The 19,303-nt window shown below is 50.0% G+C and overlaps 1 protein-coding gene across 1 annotated transcript in view; it reads right to left on the minus strand.

The window, feature by feature from the left end:
• Positions 1-19,303, minus strand: part of ZC3H3 (zinc finger CCCH-type containing 3) — a 296,545-nt gene that overhangs the window by 91,320 nt on the left and 185,922 nt on the right. Inside the window, exons 6-8 of the mRNA XM_090040765.1 lie at positions 12,518-12,602; positions 10,175-10,333; positions 6,751-6,820 (exon numbers count right to left, since the gene is read on the minus strand). Coding sequence (XP_089896891.1) covers positions 6,751-6,820; positions 10,175-10,333; positions 12,518-12,602 — 314 coding nt within the window. The remainder of the gene's footprint in view (positions 1-6,750; positions 6,821-10,174; positions 10,334-12,517; positions 12,603-19,303) is intronic.

Here is a 19,303-nt window from a genome sequence, read left to right on the forward strand (position 1 = left end):
GCTCTTCCTTGCATTAATGGCATTTGTTACGCAGCAAGAAAGTGATGCATTGAGGGATGCTGTACCATAATTCATAACTGGCTTCCCGGGCCAGTTCAATAAATCCTCAGAGATTGACAAAGGACAAACAGACTAGTTTTCAAGGGCCTTTGGCTACTTCCCACAACAACAACAAGCTACAAGCTGACCTTGACAGGTTGCAACGGTGGGCGGATGAGAATAGGATGGGGTTTAACACTGACAAGTGCAAGGTGTTGCACATGGGGAGGAAGAACCGGCACCACACTTACAGGTTGGGGAACTCTCCTCTTGCCAGCACGGAGACGGAAAAGGATCTTGGAGTCGTCATTGACTCCACGATGAACATGGGCCGGCAGTGTGGGGAGGCAGTCAAGAAGGCCAATCGTACCCTATCATGCATCCACAGATGCATCTCGAGCAGGTCCAGGGAGGTGATCCTCCCCCTCTATGCGGCACTGGTCAGGCCGCAGCTGGAGTACTGCGTCCAGTTCTGGGCGCCACACTTCAAGAGGGACGTGGACAATATGGAAAGAGTTCAGAGGAGGGCCACTCGTATGATCGGGGGCAGCAGGGCAGGCCTTATGAGGATAGGCTACGGGACCTGAACCTGTTTAGCCTCCACAAGAGAAGGCTAAGGGGGGACCTTGTGGCCTGCTACAAACTGGTCAGGGGGGATCAGCAGGTATTGGGGGAGTCCCTGTTCCCCCGTGCGCTGCCAGGAGTGACCAGGAATAACGGTCACAAACTGGCGGAGGGTAAGTTTAGATTAGATATTAGGAGGCGCTACTTCACAGTCAGGGTGGCTAGGGCCTGGAACCAGCTTCCAGGGGAAGTGGTGCAGGCTCCTAGCCTGGGGATTTTTAAAAGGAAGTTAGATGAGCACCTTGCCGGGGTCATCTGACCCCGGTGCTCTTTCCTGCTAAGGCAGGGGGTCGGACTAGATGATCTACCTAGGTCCCTTCCGACTCTAGCTACTATGAAACTATGAAACTATGAAACAACAAAAAAAAGCTGCATTTCCCAACATTTTGGTGCACTTTGGTCTCATTTCGTGGCTGAGTTTTTCTGGGAAGCTTGTTAAAAATCAGAAGGATTTGCAAATGATGGTAGTAGAAAAACTACCCCTGGAGTCCAACTGTGCTCAAATGTCTTCCCAACAATTTCTCTCTCTCCATCTCCAAAATGCCCTGGCTGAGATCCTCAACATGCTTCATTCGGTGAGCTTGCAGACAAGCACCTTCCAGATTTGTGGGGGGAGGCCTAGAGGGAATTTTCCAATGGGATGTAATACGAACAGCCTGGGATTCCTCCCATTATGGCCCTGCCTTAGTCCTGCATGCTGATTCAGGACAGAACAAAATCCCAACGAGGATCAAAGGGAGCAGGAGAGCACACAAGCCTCCGTGGCTCACCAAAAGCATCTGGGAATGTCTCCTTGCTAAAAAGGAGGCTTACACCCAATGGAAAGAAGGGGTCATCACCAGGGAGGGCTATTCTGTAGTTGCTTGGGGATGTAGGAGGGTAGTTAGGAAGGCCAAGGCAGAGATGGGACTGGGACTAGCTTCCCAGATTAAGGACAATAAGAAGTCCTTCTTTAAATACATAGGGGGCAAAAAGAAGGTCCCAGGTAACGTGGGGCCCTTGCAGGACGCGTTGGGAAACTTGGTCGTCACACCAGACGACAAAGCTAACATGTTTAACGATTTCTTTGCCTCTGTCTTCCTAAGTAGGGACCAGAACAGCCATCTCCCTGCTGGGCCCCGGGGCAGGCACACCTGGGCCACGGGTTAGCGAGGATTTAGTCAGGGAGCTTCTGGAGGGGTTGGACGTATTCAAGTCAGCCGGCCTGGATGATCTCCACCCTAGAGTTCTAAAGGAACTGGCCGAGGTCACTGCAAGTCCCCTGGCACGGCTTTACGAGCACTCGTGGGGCTCTGGTGAGGTACCAGAGGACTGGAAGAGGGCCAACGTGGTCCCCATCTTCAAAAAAGGCAGGAAGGAGGACCTGGGAAACTATAGGCCGGTTAGTCTCACCTCGATCCTAGGCAAGCTGTTTGAGAAAATTATGCTGGCACACATCCAGGAGGGGCCAGCAAGGGACTGCATGCTTAGGGGCAACCAACACGGGTTCATCAGTGGCAGGTCCTGTCAGACCAACCTGGTGACCTTCTACGATCAGATCACCAGATCATTAGGTGCAGGGGTAGCAGTGGACATCATCTTCCTGCACTTCCGGAAGGCCTTCGACACTGTCTCTCACCCCGTTCTCATTAAGAAGCTGGGGGGCTGTGGTATCAACGTCCACACAGTCAGATGTGTCGCCAACTGGTTGGAGGGCCGCACCCAGAGAGTGGTAGTGGATGGGTCCTTCTCAACCTGGAAGGACGTGGGCAGTGGGGTCCCGCAGGGCTCGGTCCTCGGGCCCACACTGTTCAACATCTTCATCAGTGATTTGGACGAGGGGGTAAAAAGCACCCTGTTCAAATTTGCCGATGACACTAAGATATGGGGGGACGTGGGCACACTGGAAGGAAGCAACAGGCTACAATCAGACCTAGACAGGTTACAAGGGTGGGCAGACGAGAATAGGATGGGCTTCAACACTGACAAGTGCAAGGTGCTGCACCTGGGGAGGAACAACCGGCACCATACCTACAGGTTGGGGAACTCCCCTCTTGTCAGCACGGAGGCGGAAAGGGATCTGGGGGTCATCGCTGACACCAAGATGAACGTGGGCCGGCAGTGTGGGGACGCGGTCAGGAAGGCCAACCACACCTTGTCCTGCATCCACAGATGCATCTCGAGCCGGGCCAGGGAGGTGATCCTCCCCCTCTGTGCGGCACTGGTCAGGCCACAGCGGGAGTCCTGTGTCCAGTTTTGGGCGCCGCACTTCAAGAGGGATGTCGACAGCATGGAGAGGGTCCAGAGGAGGCCACTCATATGATCAGGGGACAACAGGGCAGGCCCTACGAGGAGAGGCGACGGGACCTGAACCTGTTCAGCCTCCACAAGAGAAGGCCGAGGGGGATCTTGTGGTCTGTTATAAACTAGTCAGGGGGGATCAGCAGGCATTGGGGGAGTCACTGTTTCCCTGAGCACCACCAGGAATGACCAGGAATAGCGGTCACAAGCTGGCAGAGGGTAGGTTTAGGTTATCAGGAGGATATCAGGAGGCGCGACTTCACAGTCAGGGCGGCTAGGATCTGGAACCAACTTCCAAGAGAAGTGGTGCAGGCTCCTATCCTGGGGGCCTTTAAGAGGAGGTTAGATGAACACCTTGCTGGGGTTGTTTGACCCCAGTACTCTTTCCTGCCATGGCAGGGGGTCGGACTAGATGATCTGCTCAGGTTCCTTCTGACCCTAGAAACTATGAAACTATGAAAAGCACGTGCTTAAATGCAAGCATCCTGATTGTATTCTGGTCATGCCTGGAAGCTCCACTTAGAATCCAAACAGCATCATGGAAAAGAGGCAACTCCTTTCCAGAGGTTTAAGGGCTGCTGGGACCAAGGTAGCTTAAAAGCAGACTCAGAAACGGCCTCCAAAGAGTCCTGCTGAGAGGGGTGGAGCTGGGGAGGGAGGAAAGGTGGTTTCTTAGCCAGACCTTAGCACGGGGCTTTCCCTTGACAGATGTTTCTTCAAGTTTTCCACCACTTGCCATAGGGTCCGACTCCCCGTGCATCAGTGCCCCACACAACTGCCCTGCCGTAAGTGAGCAGCACCGTTTCATTGCTCTGCCCCAACAGTTTCTACCTCCAGGCTCTTCCTATAACCATTGCCGGCAGCTGCACTTCTAAGGAGCGATGCTCACATTCGTATGGAGGAAGGTCGAATCATTTTATGTTGCCTTTTCAACTAACACCAGGCCTGGGCGTGACCCCACGCGTGGGTTGGGAAAAGAGGATAACAAATGGTGGGTGGGGGGAAATACTTAGTCGGGTGAGAGAGACAGATGGGAAATGGATGGCGGGTGAGAGGTGGACACATGGTAGTATTTATATCGGGGCAAATAAAAAGAGAAATGGATACGTGATGGACTGCCCTAATCTGGTGACATGCACTTGAACCCAGGGTAGAAACATCCCAGGAAAAATCAGGGGTAAAGCTACCCCGGTGTAAGTGATGTCAGGGCACCATGTGTCCACCACTTATCCCTAGGTAGCCACTGGTGTGCTCACCTGCCACCTAGTGACCAGGCACAGGAACAGCAGCCTGCTGAATGCACCCCCCACCCCCAGCTGTACGTCTGTTCGCTCCCAATCCTGGTGTATTTTATACCAGAGTAAGGAATGATGTAAAACTGCAGCCCTCTGAAAGTCCCGTGTCCTGGCCCTGAATGCCGCAGCAGTGGGTCATCTAGTCTTGGAAAGGAGGGCGGGAGGGTCCTTTGCCCTTGAATTTGTGAACGTGGGGGAACCAGTGGTGACAAGGTCATTTCAGGGGCCCAGCTGGAGGGATGAGGGATTACACAGCACCGGGGACCAGACGGGTTGCTTTCAGATGTTTGAGCATCAGGGATTACCCTGAAGGCATAGGCTCTGCGGTGGAGTGCCAAGCTGCTGCTAGACCCCCCACAACACCCTGAGCCACCCTTAATATAGCTTAAAAAGAACAAACCACCAGGCTGCTTGTCTTAATCCTCCTCATCGCAGCGTGCTGGAGGGCACAGAAGTGGGCACACGGAGGACAGGGAACCACACGGCAACTTATAGTGGATAGATCCAGGACTTCACCGATGAATACCTATGAGGAATGTCCTTGATGGCCCCGCAAAGACCAAAGAACAAACGCAGGCTGAAAGGCTTATTCAATACGCCTTTGGACTCTGCCAGCAGCCAGCATCTGAGGAAGGGGAAGGGTCCTGCTGTAAGCCTGCGAGGAAGGGGAAGGGGAAGGGTCATGCCGCTGATAAAGGGGAAGGGTCCTGCTAGGCACACGTGGGATAATCCCCTAGCCTCCAGGGGAGCTCCAGACGTTGGAGCTCATCTCAAGCCCTAATGTGTAAAGTAAAAGGCACCTTGTGAAACACCCAATGACTCTGGACGCTCACACAAACGTCCGCTCCTTTTGTGCATCTTGTTATTTCTTGGCTGTGGAAGTGAATTCTCAGGTCCAATTACACCCCATATAAAATTAATTTCCTTCCAACAGTTATGATTTCTCCATTGCATCGCTCCTTGTTCTTGTGCGGAGCGCAAGTCTCTGATCTAGCGTCCTTAGACAGGTCTTTATGTGATAACCCGAGGTGCGGCATGCACAGAAATGTACAGCACGTCAGCAAAAACGCACAATGTGCGATTCCACCAAGTCCTGCACTAACCGTGAATGTGGCTTAAAGAGCCAGAGAAAAACTAGTCAACTGCTGAAAACTGCCCTTATTCCAAATGCTGGTGAGATATGGGGGAGCAGGGGTTAACTTCTTTGCAGATCTCCCTGGATTCATTAAAGCTTTGCATTGTGGTCACCTGAATGGCAGAACGGACCACGAATGGGAAAGCGAGAGGTGTTCGGCCAACAGGGAACGGAGAAAAGAGGAAGCGGAAGGTGATTGTCGGAGGTATTTTTGACTGATCCATGGCATAAGTAGCAAAAACCAAGGCTTCCCGATGCATCGGCTCTCTGATGCTTTGATTCTTGTAGTGCCTTGGGCTCTCAGCGCTTCAAGTTGTGCCAGCATTGCTTTAGGCAAATTAAGTTGCCAGGACTGCATACATTTGGGCTGGGAGAGTTATCAAGTAACTTGACAGGTTGGCGAGTCGTTGTTTGGGGACCGTTCGGGGGGGGCCTCTTCCTGGTGAAGCGGAACACGAGGGATGCAGAGCAGAACCACGGCTGAGCGCAGTCTCAAACCCGCTGGCTCGTAGGTCGTTCCCTCTTAGCTTTTGTCACTGGCTCATCATCGGGGACTTGAGAACGGCTCTCTCACATTCATCCAGGCCTCAATTCAGCAAAACACTCAAGCACGCGCTTAAGTCCGGCCTGACTCAGCAAAGAACTTAATGCCTTCGCTTTAAACACGCGCTTACGTCTCACAGGCAGCTGTTTAAGTGCTCTTCTGGATTAGGACCTATCTGAAGTCCTAGCCAGTGAGCAAACATTAACCTGCTAAATTATCAACTGATAATCGCTAAAAGAAAATCTAATTCTCTCTCAACCTTACTCTGCGTAATAAAACCAAAGAGCCCCAAACACATCCAAGCAGAGGGGAAATGATGATGAAATTAAAAATCATTCTGCCAGACAGTTTCATTGTCTCACTTTTTAAAAAAAAAGTTAATTTATGTCTAATAGCTACTCTATGTTCCAACACCCTCTTCCTCTGACCCCAGGCACGAGTGATTTAGAGGAAGGCACGATCTTGCCGAGACCACTGGGGTCAGAGGTAAGAAAGGTGATGTCCGGGTGCTTGCGTTCTGATCCCAGGAGTTTAAACACCCCTTTGCCCAACCTGTGTTACGTTGCTGCCAACAGCCCCAGGTGCTCATGTCGCAAATTTGCTGCTTAATGCACTAATATACTGATTCACCAAGCTGGTTTAAGAGGCACACTCTACTCTCATTATAAGCTATGACCCTGTAATGAGCCTGAACAGCTTGGCAAGCAAACTACAAATGAACTCTATTTGAAACACTCTGTAACATAGACTTCCCTACAACCATCATAAATGCTGCCTCCTCAGGTCAGCTCTCTAATAAAGCCAGAATGTGTTCATCAGAAACCCATACAGACCTTATCTTTAGAAACTTGGTGGGAAAATGAACATGTCCCGTCAGTCTTCTTGCATGTACCACGGAGGAACCTGCCAAAGAACCAGAAAGGGGGTGAGGGAGGAGGGAGAGATTAGGAGCATTATAAACACTTCACAGAGCATGCCATTTTAAACGCAGAGTCTATCCCCTGCACACCATTTCATCCCTGTATTAGCCCGAGGCACGGCTCAACTGAAGACACACAACTGCTCTGCACATTTTCTTCTAAGCCCATTTCACATGCCAAACTGGAACTTCTCTTTTACCCTAACAGAGCAGCTGATGCTTCTTGAAAGATTTCTATTAACAACTAGGGGGTTTACTGGAAACCAGAGACAAGCCTGTACCACAACGCTGGGAAGTGGAGTTAGAAACGCCCAAGCTCAGCAGGATTACGGGAGGGCCCAAAGGCCTCGTGTTATGGGCTGATCAAAACCAGAGCAAGGCTGGGTTGTAAGTCAGAGAGCGGGGTCTGGTGGAGAGAGGGGATCAGACGTGTATTTTGGGTGTACACCAGGGTTCAAGGACAACCTTCTAAAACATGTAGGCATGCAGATCCAGGGCCTGAAGTCACCAGCATCTACATGCCACAGTGACAGCAGACTTGTAAGTACAAATAGACACTTTGGTTCAGAACCAAAAATGCCAGTTACTGCAATCCTTTCATCAGGTTCTTCCCATGGCGCATGTGGCTCTACAACTCCAACCAAGTGCTCTGGGCAGGGGGATTTTCTGTCCACTCTCACGCTCTCTCTCCCGATAAAGCAGGGTGTAAATTTGCAAAGCTCTCTGAATGATTTTCAACCACAGGCGCAGGGCTTTGAAGAAGAACCCTCTCTAAATGAATAATTCAAGGAGTTTTATTTGTAAAAAAATACTATTGTATTAGCATCTGAATTAAAATATACGTACCATACTTTACAGTTGTATTTGTTTTTTTAAAAGCTTTGCCTGACACTATGCTGAAGGAGAAGGATCTGGCCATATCCTTCAAAGATCCCCTGGATAAAGTGCTGTTCCTCATAGCTACGAGTCTCATCCTGGATATCCCAAAGTGATACATATACGCTTCAGTTCAATTCAGTGAGCTGTCCCAGAAATAATCCATCAAAGGCAAGTAAGATGCACCCAAAGGAATCATTCAGGGTGTTGATACCCTGTGCTATTTGCTACTCTTGTCTTTCCCAGCCCGATTACAATACAGTTTCTACATAAGCAGACAGGGACATCCGGAGTGGAAATCAAGAGTCCGCATGGACTCTGTTTAGAAGAGTAATGTAGCTAAGTGTACTTTCCCTTCCTGAAAGGGACATATTTTAGGTAGGCAAAAATGATGGGTTTCTGGGTGGTTTTATTTGAAGTCTAGCAGGCTGTCCATAGCAGCTACCTTCCTTTTGTACAGTCATTTTACTTGCAGCCTCTTGGAAGTAAAGTGTCAGGTACATGCACCCTCACCCACTGGCTTGCACGCCTCGTGCTTTTGGTTCAGACATGCTAGCTCTGCCTGATGACGTGGAACTGGAAGGCCCAATCCTGCAGGATACCAAGCACCTTCAAAACATCAAAGGATTGGGTACGATTCTCCCAGCGTGGCGTAACACTGAGCAGTGGGATGTCTTGGAAGCAGAAGGGATGTTGATGCCTTATGTCCCATTAACAGAAGTGCCCAGGGGGCAGGGAACACCATACATTTTCCCTTTCGCGTGGCCTGCCCTCAGCATGAAAAATCAGGCTTAGTGGCATCTACCCCAAAGCAAATTTAACTCCATGTTAAAAGGAAGTTCTCTCTCTGGGATTAGCAACAAAGCCATGCTTAACTATAGCACAGGTTCCTCCCACCTCTGCAGGAGCGGTAGGACGATGCCTGCCATATTGCTTGTGTCTAAGGTCACTGGGCTCAGTCCAGGGGCACCTGAGAGAAACAACTGCCCATGACACACAGAAAGGACACATGAACTGAGGTCAAGATGAGGCACATGCCATCTAGCTATGAAACTATAGGCAGGGCTCCTAGGAAATGGCTAGTGAGCCAGCGCTGCAGTGACAGAACAACCCCGATCAGGTGCAGGCACATGCAGGGTTGTGAGATGACAATGGCTGCAACAGGGTCCAAATATCTTCTTTCTTCTGGGGCTTCAATGAGGGGAAGTTCCCCTGAGAGACAGAGGAGCTGGTGCGGGCCACACCTCCACCAAAAGACTTTTCTCCTTTATGAAGTTGAGATGCCATCCAAGGGGACAATGACTTATTATTGGTCTTATTCTTTGCCCATTAATTGGAGGCATAACTTGCTTTTGGGCTGAAGCCATGAGGGTAGAATAAGGATAGGAAGGGAGGAGGTGGAGGATGCATTAGTTCATGGTAGCTTTTAACTGCAGGCTCACAAAGCCTCGCCTGGGATGATGCATTTGGGGCTGGTCCTGGGTTGGACTAGATGTGACCTCCTGAAGTCCCTTCCAACCCTCATTTTTTCATGATGCAACCAAAATCCCTGACTACTGGGACCATCCATGTCACCTGTCCAGTGGGGGCAGAGAGGCTGAATAGGGCTGATGAATACATCACTTCCAGTGGGGCTAACCCATTTTTGCCTCAGTTTCCTCATCTGCAAAACTGAGCAAGCACCAGCTTCACAGACGCAAATAAGCAGGGAGAATTATTACACTTAGGAGATGTGGAGCTCCAAGCCCGTGGCTAAGTATGAATTTTGATCTTAACTATGCTGCGCCCAGCAACTACTTTGATCTTTTGCCTTACATTGCAAGACTTGAGCCACTGCGGCTTTATGGATGCTGTGCTATTGACTTCGTGTTTGTAAGACATGCATGTAACTGTGACTGCTAAAAGTGGTTGCTTAAAAACTTTGCCAAAGAAATCTCAGGTCTCCTCCATCTCAAATGACCCATATATTAAAGCATTTTTCTCTCACACACACACTAATTGTGTAGTGCTCTACTGTCATGACACATGCTCTCGGTACCATATTTTCTGGCATACAACATGCCCTGGAATAAAATACATATCTTATTTTTGAAAGGCAGAATGAAGGAAAAAATTCTTTCCTTGTGGTAACCAAGTAGCAGCAGCAGCAGCGAGGGAGCCGAAACTGCGTGTTGCTCTACTGCTTGTGGATCACATGCAGATTTTACTTTTGCTTCTGGCCAGCAAGCAACAGAAACTGCTCTTACCATATTTCCTGTATAGAATGCACACAAACTTTCAGCAGCCGGTTTTTGGCCAAAAAAAAGAGTGTGTTGTATGTGAGAAAATATGGCGCTATGTGAATTCTTGCTGTCGTTATTTGGATGGATTCACTATGCAGGCTCTGTGTTTCCTCTGCATGCCAAGCGAAAGCATATGGGGGCATCTTCAAACACAAACGCGTACTGTGCCTGTGTCCATACCTGGTGCAGACAGCTACTTTCTCCGGATCGTGGATGTAAGGACAGCTCTCCCCGCGGTTACACTTGCCGAACCGGTTGTAGTACATGCAATACTCCTTCTTCTTCTCTTTCTTTTGCTTGGCTTGACGAATGATGGCTAAACTCCGCTGAACGGCTCGGCTAAATGGAGGGAAACACAGCCATTCAGGTAACATGCCTAACTTCAGTGTAATGCCCTACAACACGCTAGGATGCTTTCCCACTGGCAAAGGACAGAGCTTAAGATAAGCGCGTACAAAAATCCTAGTGTGAGCAAGGAGTCCGAGAGCCATTTGCAAAAAGGCCTAAGGCATGGTGGAGCCTAAGTCTCAGTGTAAGTTAATGTTTTACGTCAAGCCCAGGACTGGGCCCTCCCTGAAGACTGTCCCCCCACTGATGTCTCAGTATCCTGGTGCATCTTGGCTAGTGCCCAGGACAGGTGACAATCCCCACCCCAGTGTGGCCCATGTGGAGTCCCCTAGGCACGTGTTTCTTTCAGACTTGGTGTAAAACTGAACATGAAGTCCATATTGGGCTGGAAAGAGATGTCACTATTATTTTGAACTGGCCTGTCACAACAGAGTAATGGCTGACGACTGATATCTTAGTTTGCAGCTAATTAAGTGGAACGGGACAGTTTGGTGAAGCTGTTAGAGGATACGGTGCTGCTACGGGGATACACACACACAGCTCCTTCCTCCGGTTCTCTTGACTTTTGCATGTGTTACTTCTTTACAGACCAAGGATAAGTAAGTATCTCCACTCATCATGCCCAGTCCCCTACCAAGTGCCCGAAGATACAGGAGGCTGGCCCTATGAACACACCCCGACATAACCTCTGATCTGGAACAGCGGATCTGCCTGGGAAAAGTGGATGTTTACTGGTTGCCTGGAGTTTTCTTAAATTAAACTCCTCGCAATGCGGAGAGAGCCTTAGGCAGCTGTAAAACACTGAATGCACAAGTGCCTCCTCTGCCCCCGCAGGCCTGCTCCCGGCTTCAGCGCAAGAGGAACGGCCAACTTCTCAGTTACAAATGGCCTTCCTCCGAAAATGCCTGGGGGGAGAACACGCAGCACGTGCCAGCACGGGACGAGGCAAACAACAGCTTGGCTCGAGGCTCATCCAAAAAGGGAAGATTCCTTGGGGAGGTCACGGCATTCAAAAATGGCTCCTCTGTATTCGCTGTATCTGCTTCATGCATTATCCAGTCAGAGCTGCAGAATTTACTGACCTAAATACGTGACTCTTTCCTTTCAGCCCTGTGCAGGCCCATGAGCTGGATTTTACTGCTAAGTAAATTCTGATAGCAGATTTTTTCACTGTTAGTAATGCACCGAAGTGAGAAAAGAAGACAGCTTGACTCTCCATTTCCAGCGGAAATTATTTGGGCAAGCTGAAGAGCTACTACTTAATATCCAAAAAGCGAGGAAGCTGACACCGGAGAGTCAAAAACAAGCGCAAAAGCCCACCTGCCTGTTTTTCCAGAGGATAATCTCACTGATGCGTCAAATGTCTGAGCCGTCAGATACCTCTTGGACGATAACAGAGTGTTAAATATTAAGTGCTTTGCTCTCCTCAAGTAAAGTCAAATTAAAGGGCAGCCAGAACAGCAGGGATCAAACATGCATGGTAGGAATGCAACCTTGGAGCAATTTTAATCTATTAAAAGCAAAGGGATCAGGCCTGCAGGAGGAAATGCGTCAGGTTCCTCTGAAAGGCTGCATGTCTGTGGCCCAAAGGAAAGGAAAGGCATAAGAAGGGCCGTGCTGGGTCTTGCATGGCGGGAACAGGCAATCGCATTATAATGCTGTTTTGATTGCCAACGACGGTGACCGGCCAGCTCAGTGGTAAGGGGCCAGCACTTGGATTACAGCCGCCCCCATGTACCAACACAATTCCAGCAACGTTTGCTGCTTGGAGAGAGCTGCCCATGGCCTTCATTAGGAAGCTAGAGGGGGAAAGCATAGCTATTTCCAGTGCTGAGGCAAGCCGGCAGCTTCAGAAGCAAAGGCAAACAGAGAAGCTCTTCCACATGGAGATGCATGAGCACAGCAATGACGGCTTTCCTCAAGAACCAGATTCAAATTTGGGGGGGCAACTCTGTATTGTGTCCAGGGACAGAGTTGGGTAGCTGCTGGACAATGCACACACTTCTGTCTCAGAAACCTCAGAGCGGATGGCAGGAGAAATCCAGCAGCTTAGCAATTCGGAGGCCCCATCTGAATCAACGGGTGGCTCGACTGCAGCCTTCCTGTCCCATCCTGAGCACAAAACGTCCGCACCCTTCGAAGGGCAGCACACCACGCTTTATTAGCAATACAGACCTTGCAATGTAACGGCTGGTGGCTGATCGATTCAGACAGCTGGGAGGAGAATGGCCAGGACCGCTGGGTGTACAATCCAACCTTGCTGTTCAAGGAGAGAGGGAGAGAGAGAAAAAAAAAGGCATGCACTTGTTACAAGCCACAGAGCCAAGAATTCGGCTGGAATTCATGAGATAATCAATAAGAGATTGAGTAACACCCGGGAGGTGGGGTGCAGAGTTCAGGCCGGGGTGAGCGCATCTTTTGTGGGCCAAGAGGGTGGTGATGCTGTAGGTCATTTCCTAGCAAGAGCGAGGGAAACAAACCACATGGGTGCCTGGGTACCGGGAGCTTGGTGGGAACGAGGATTTCCCCCAAGAGCCAGGGAAGGAAACTCAGAGCCCCCCCTCACCCTAGGCTGCCAAAGGCAGCCCTCCAAAACTCTGCTCAGGGATGCCCAGTGCGTTCCCTGATGTTCGCAGCGACTGACTCCTGCACGTGCATGCACATAATTAAATTGTCCTTGACTGGCATATGAAAGAGGGAATTAAAAAAAAAAAAAAAGGGCCTGTATCTTGGAGCTCCAGGTGGTAAGAGTGCAGCTCAGTCACTCACCTGCCAGCCCGAGTGTGTTACCGAATGAGTGAGTGGAATTTGATAGCGTGTCAATGAGCTCTCCCTTCGCTCGAGCTGTCACTCGGCCCGCCGGTGACGGCACAGCCCCATCTGTTCCATGTGCAAATAAAACGCTGGCGCAGTCGCAATCCGGGAGCGGGTGTCACATGCCTGTCTATCAGAGGCATCAAACAGCCCAGCCACAGGGCGAAAATGAAAGCAGTCAGTCACTGCGAACATCTGGACGGCGAACAGATTGATACAATTTGCCGACAACTGGATTTGATTTTGCTGCAATCTAATGGAATATTAACTGGGCGCTTAAGTTGCTGTTCAATGTATTTTGCATTTTTTTCCCCTCTTTCTTAACTTTACTTTCTTGCTCCTCGCCCCTTCCCCCTGCCTCCCCACCTTGCCGAGCCCGTCTCACTGTGGGAGTTTTGACAAGAACAGCTAGGCACCTTTTCAAATAGTTTTCAGCGTTAAAAAATGCACATAAACTAGCTTGCTTGAAAAGAGGTACTAAAACCAAAACATGCTGGAGTGGAAAGGTGCTAAAAAGTTCAAGCGAATCTGTATTGAACCTAGAGAGCAGAAGGTGTTTAGCATTTTGCAAAACTTTCACTTCTTGGGGAATTAAAAACAAACAAAAAAAATCCATGCTTAACTAAATGAATAAATAAAGCACCGACTTAGCTGTTCCCGCTTTGATAGGGGCCCACGCGCGAGGCTCCCGATGCCCTGGAAATGCTATGAATGCTAGCATGAAGCCGATCCTACATAACGAACTGTACTTCACATGCCTACCACCAACTCACCCACGCTGGGGGCTGTACGGCTGCAGGAGAATAAAAACGACTCTCATGCTCCTTTGGAAGTTGCTGGGGTATTTGAGAGCCTCTGCGATCCAGGCCACCATTCAGCTCAAGCAGGCACTTAGCTTTCTTTGGGGCAATTTAAGCACTTTGCTGAATAAGGACGGAGCAAAGAATTAGCATAAGTGCTCTGCTCTCTCCTCTTGACTCTACGTGCAGAGGGGATGGAATAAGGAGAGAGAGAGAAGCAAACATTTTTGGATGTCATGGGCACAGTTTTCAGACGGCTGTTTCCAGCAATGTTTTCCCAGACTGGCAGGAGTCAGAGACGGCAGCGATGCGTCCACCTGCAGCTCAGTCCCTAGAGCGGTGGGCTTTAGTTGCTGGTCTCTTCTCCAATATAAATCAGGCACCTACTTACGGTTTCATGCCTCGTTCTCCTATCCTCGCACAATGAATACACTACGCTAAGATCAAAGCTTTGCACTTCGACAGCAGCCTGGCTCCAACCATTGAAAGGTGTTGGGCAGACACCCGGCACAAGGAAGCCTCCTCTTTCCTATTTCACGGGGGAGAGTGGAGGCAGTAAAGAGGTGCTTAAATAGTGCTGAGCCAGGGACCAGTCCAGCCAACCAAGCCAGGAGCTGAACTCAGGGCTGATACGCGGCGGATGTGGAGAGGGATACAGGCAGGGATGCTGCTTATGCGGTAGGCGCTCAGGTGGAGGAGCCATTGCTGCATTGCAATGGATGGACTGAGCTGTCCAGCGAGACACCAGGACGCGACAGATGCCTGCTCTGGGCCGCGGAGAGGTATAGGAAGGGAAAGTCAGGCTGCAAGGCTCTTCATTACCTGCTGGCAGCCCTCTCCACTTGTCGTGCTCCATCTCCCCCCATCTTGACCCAGCATGGTGCGTGGACAGCTGCAGGGGAGGTGGGGAAATCATGCCCTCGCTTCAAAAGCTTCGGAGACAGCCCAGCTCACAGCTCAGGGCCTGAACTCTCCAGGAAAGTCAAGTCCGGAGGAAAGTGTGCCCGGCCAAGAGCCGACAGCCAGGCCTGGGGAGCTGAGGGAGGCTCTATCATTTAGGTGCAAATGGCCCGTTTGTGCGACTAACGGGGCTCATAAACGTGAGCACCTCTCTCTGCATATGCAACCACGCCAGCCGCCTGGGCACCGGCCCACACAAAAGAGCCGCTTGGGTGCAACCCGTGAATAAAGCACGTGCAGAATGCCTTTCACTCGGCCTCTGGAAGCTTTTTCAGGGGGCTATTTATCAGCCTCGTTTTACAGAAGGGGATATCGAGGTGAGGCAGAGCTCAAGCGATGCCTCGTAAGGACACACTAAAAGTAAATTCCTAAACTGGGACCAGAGCCTGCTTTCTGCTGCACTGGATTCCCAGATTAAAAAGCCAGGAGCGGGGAAGTGTTGTTACACTCAACTACTCTGGCCTCCCCGTAACAAGCCCTGAATTAGCTCCAAAATTGGCGGGCTGACTAGACAACGAGACAACTCATAAAAGCATCCGTGCCGGGTTCATTAATGACAAGTGGCGCAGAGCCTACCTGATCCCTGATGAAGGTGCTCCAGTGCTTAATTGCCCCATGTACCTGGCTGCCAGCTTTAACTGGGGCAGCTTCAACTTTCAGCCAGTGCCTCCCTCATTATCTTGTCTGCCAGATATCAAACGGTCTCCTCTCCAGGTAGGCACTTAGAGACTTGCGAGTACATCGCTGCAACCCTCACTTTGCTAAGCTAAACTAACTATCACAGCGTCTAATATGTTTGTCAGACCTTGGATTTCACATCTCAGCATCTATAATACATTTCTCAGACCTTGGATCGCCTTTTGCCATTCTTCCCAGTTTTCAACATCCTGTTTTGAGTGCAGCCATCGGGACAGGACAGGCTATTTCAGCCGTAGGTCTCTCGGCTGCAGCTTTTAAAAATGCCTCCAGATATTTAATCCTCGTGTGCAATTGCATGCAAAAGGCGTTTCTAGGTTACAAATGCATTCCTGCACCCGTAAGACAGGCTCTCTTTTAAATAATTTGGGCATTCAAGTCTCAGCCATAGAGGAGCCATTATGGAAAGACAGATGCAAACTGTTTCCATGTAGCGCGTTTTGAATTTACTCACACACATGGAGCCAAAGGATTACGCATGGACTGAAAACATTTAAAACTGCCAAGAGATTACGGATTAAAAAATGTGCTACAAGGCATGGACAATGCACATTTTGCCCTGAGGGATTTTCCTGTGAATAACTTACTATGAATAGCCCCCCCCACTGAAACAATCTAGAGTCATTCTTTCCTCCTGAAAGGAGTCAGGGGTTGGGGGAGAAAGGATGCCTGGAGTTTTTAACTGATTTAACAAACCAACAGCTCAACAGCGGGACAAGACGCTGCTTCCGAGCGCTGCTTTCATTTTCACAAAGCTGCCTAATTACTTACCCAAAGTACAGCAGCTCTGAAAACTATTTAAAAACTGCCTAAATATTTACCCAAGATGGAAACAGTCCATTGGGTACGTAATGCTCTTGGTTAAGAAACTGCATAATTATGTATTTAGCCTTTTCCCATTTAACAGTCTGCAAGGGCTGAAGTCTAATCTCTCTTTTTTAATACAGCGGGATTTCCCCAGGAGAAACGGCTTCCAGCTCCATTTTATTTTAAGTGCAAAAGTAACATTTTGCAAATCTCAACAAGCCTCTAGATACCCGTGGCAGAGTTAACACCCATCCAGACATGATGAAGCTACCCCGCGCTTTCGAAGCTTATGGATGCCCAGCAGGAAATACTGTCAAAAAACCATCGGACTGAAATGCTCTGCATTCACCATTTGGAAAACAGGCCCCTTGTGCCATGTCTCAGGCCAGTCAGCCAGATAGCGGGACAGCCACAGTCGCTGAACATTTGGACTGCTGCAATTAGCACTTAGGCTACACTTCAAAGAGCTTTGTGTCTCAACGATCACCACCAATGCTCAAGGTATGGTCTATCTACGCCCATGATTCCCAACAAGGGTGCCACAGCACCCTGGGGTGCCTTGAGATCCTTTCAAGGGTGCTACACAACATCAGGTGCACGCATACAATTCATGCGATAAACCCACAGGTTTCAAATAGGAATCTATAGTTGTGATATGAGGTTTTTTGCAACAGAAAAACTGCTCCATTATTTTTCTGTAGCCAGCAAAGTGAGTGAAAACAAAAAGCTGGTATTTTCCAAGAAGTGCCTTGCGCCTCAAAAGGTTGAGAAGCACTGGGCTATGCTACGCCCATTTTGCAGTTGGGCAAACTGAGGAGGGGGACATGAGCAGCTTGGCTGAGCCAGTGCAAGGAGGAGGACTAGAACGCAGTGGTTTTGGGCTCTTGCTGGCACAGGCAGGACGATGCCCCAGCTGGGCTGCCCAGGTGTTTTGGGACCCTGGCAGAGGGTCAGAGGTGCACGTGGCAGCAGCGTACGCACGGCACATTCCCTCTGCCCCGTGGCAGCAGCACAGCAGATGCAGGGAGCAGGGGACAAGTTCATTTCGTAAACAGCGGTAATGACTCCAGTCCTCACTTTCTCGACTCTTCTCACTACCTCTCGTTAATGGAACCTGCTAACGCCGGGGTTCGCGGTGCAAACGCGTTCGCAGACCCTGCCCGCGCCTCCGCAGCCGGCTCCCGAAGCCTCTGCAGTCAGAGCCCTCTGGGGCAGAGGAAGACTGCCAGAGGCAGATTTTACCGTGGATGCTTAGAGCGGGGCAGGACGTGGGGAGAGATGAGACTCGAAATGAGGTCCCCCTCCCCACGCAAAGCACTTGATGCTTTACCGGAAAAGGTGTGCAAAGCAGCCGTGGGAACCAGGTGGATCCTTAATTTAAGCCAGGGCTGAAGCTCCACTATTGCAAACCTCCTAAGGGACACACAGATAGGTTTCTTCCAAAGTCAGGGTCAAACCCTGGGGAAAGGACCTGGTCCTTTGCATACAGCATCCTCTGAGAGAGGAGGCAGCAGTAGCTTAAATAAATAAATAAAAAAATACAGGCCTAATGCCGAATTGAGAGCTCCTGGATCGGCATGACAAATCGCACCAGCTCCATACCACTTCCCTCTATGACATGAAAGGCTCCTGGATGCAGAGATATAAATCGATGGTATAGAAAGGACTCCTTCCCACGCGAACAGTCAGGAGGCAGCAGCCAAGGAGGTGGAGGGGGGTTGCAAACCGCATCAAGGAAGTGCACATTAAGGGGTTTATAACTGATTGCACACAGCCCCGCAACAGTGGGCCGGTTAGCTGATATCCTGCGGCAGGGACCGCTGTTTAGCTTGCCTTTTTATTTGGTTAAAATGATACAGCCTGTCTGAGGTGCATCATCTGTAAGGAAACCTGCAGCCCGTGGAACGGGGCCGCTTCTCTTAATGCATCATCTGGGTCTGATGCCGCCTGCTCCGGCGGCTCCCTGCGTTATCAAGCGAGCGCGCCGAGAAGTGATTGTTGTACCTAACCCAGCTGTGAGACTCCGCGCGTCTCTCCAGAGGGAACAGGAGCTGTCATGTTCATTAAATGCATGATTACAGCTATGATTAATAGTGGGGTCTAGAGCCTAACTACTTTTCTTTCAATCCTTTGAATGAATCCACAGCCCAACCGCACAATAGTCTTGTTCAATCAATCCATCTACTCGAGGTTTTTTTTTTTCTTTACAGAGCCCTTCAAGAAGCACCTTGCTCTAAAACTTCCTGGTTATTTCTACACAGGACAAAGAGGGCTGGATTTACCCCTGCTTAAGCTGCTCCACCGGCACAAAGCCCCTGGACCCTAAGGGCACGCTTTTCCTCTGACCTCAACACATTAATTCTGACCTCTGCCCCAAAGGTCACCACAGCAGAGGCCAGGCAAATAAAGCTTATCAAAGATCAAGAGATCCTTCATCTGCTACTCAGATCTCCACGTCCCCTGGGGAAAAGGGCAGCGGGTCATTTCACTGATAGCTGCAGAAGCACGGGCTGGGGGAAAATAGTCCGTGTCTTACAAGGTGCATTGGATAAAGAGCCGTGCGCAGCAGGTCGATGAACACGTGCATTCGGGAATCCAGCTCAACGCATGGCCAGGGAGCGGAAGAAGGACTGAGATGCCAGCTGAAAGTCTGGGCATGGTTTCATTTTCTGCGTACATGCCGTATACATTACCTATACACACTGAGGACTGCAGGCTTTGCCTTAAAATCAGCTGTGATTATTGCTTGGGTGAGAGCAATCAATAATCAGTCACATTACTCTGGAAGGAAAGACTGGCAGCAAGGATCCTCTTATTTGTATTACTGCAGTGCCCAGAAGCCACGCAGAGATGGACAAGGCTCCCTGTGCAAACGCGGAAAGGG

Source organism: Crocodylus siamensis, chromosome 3, assembly GCF_052110815.1.
Source record: "Crocodylus siamensis isolate JL-2025a chromosome 3, ASM5211081v1, whole genome shotgun sequence".
Taxonomy (NCBI): domain Eukaryota; kingdom Metazoa; phylum Chordata; order Crocodylia; family Crocodylidae; genus Crocodylus; species Crocodylus siamensis.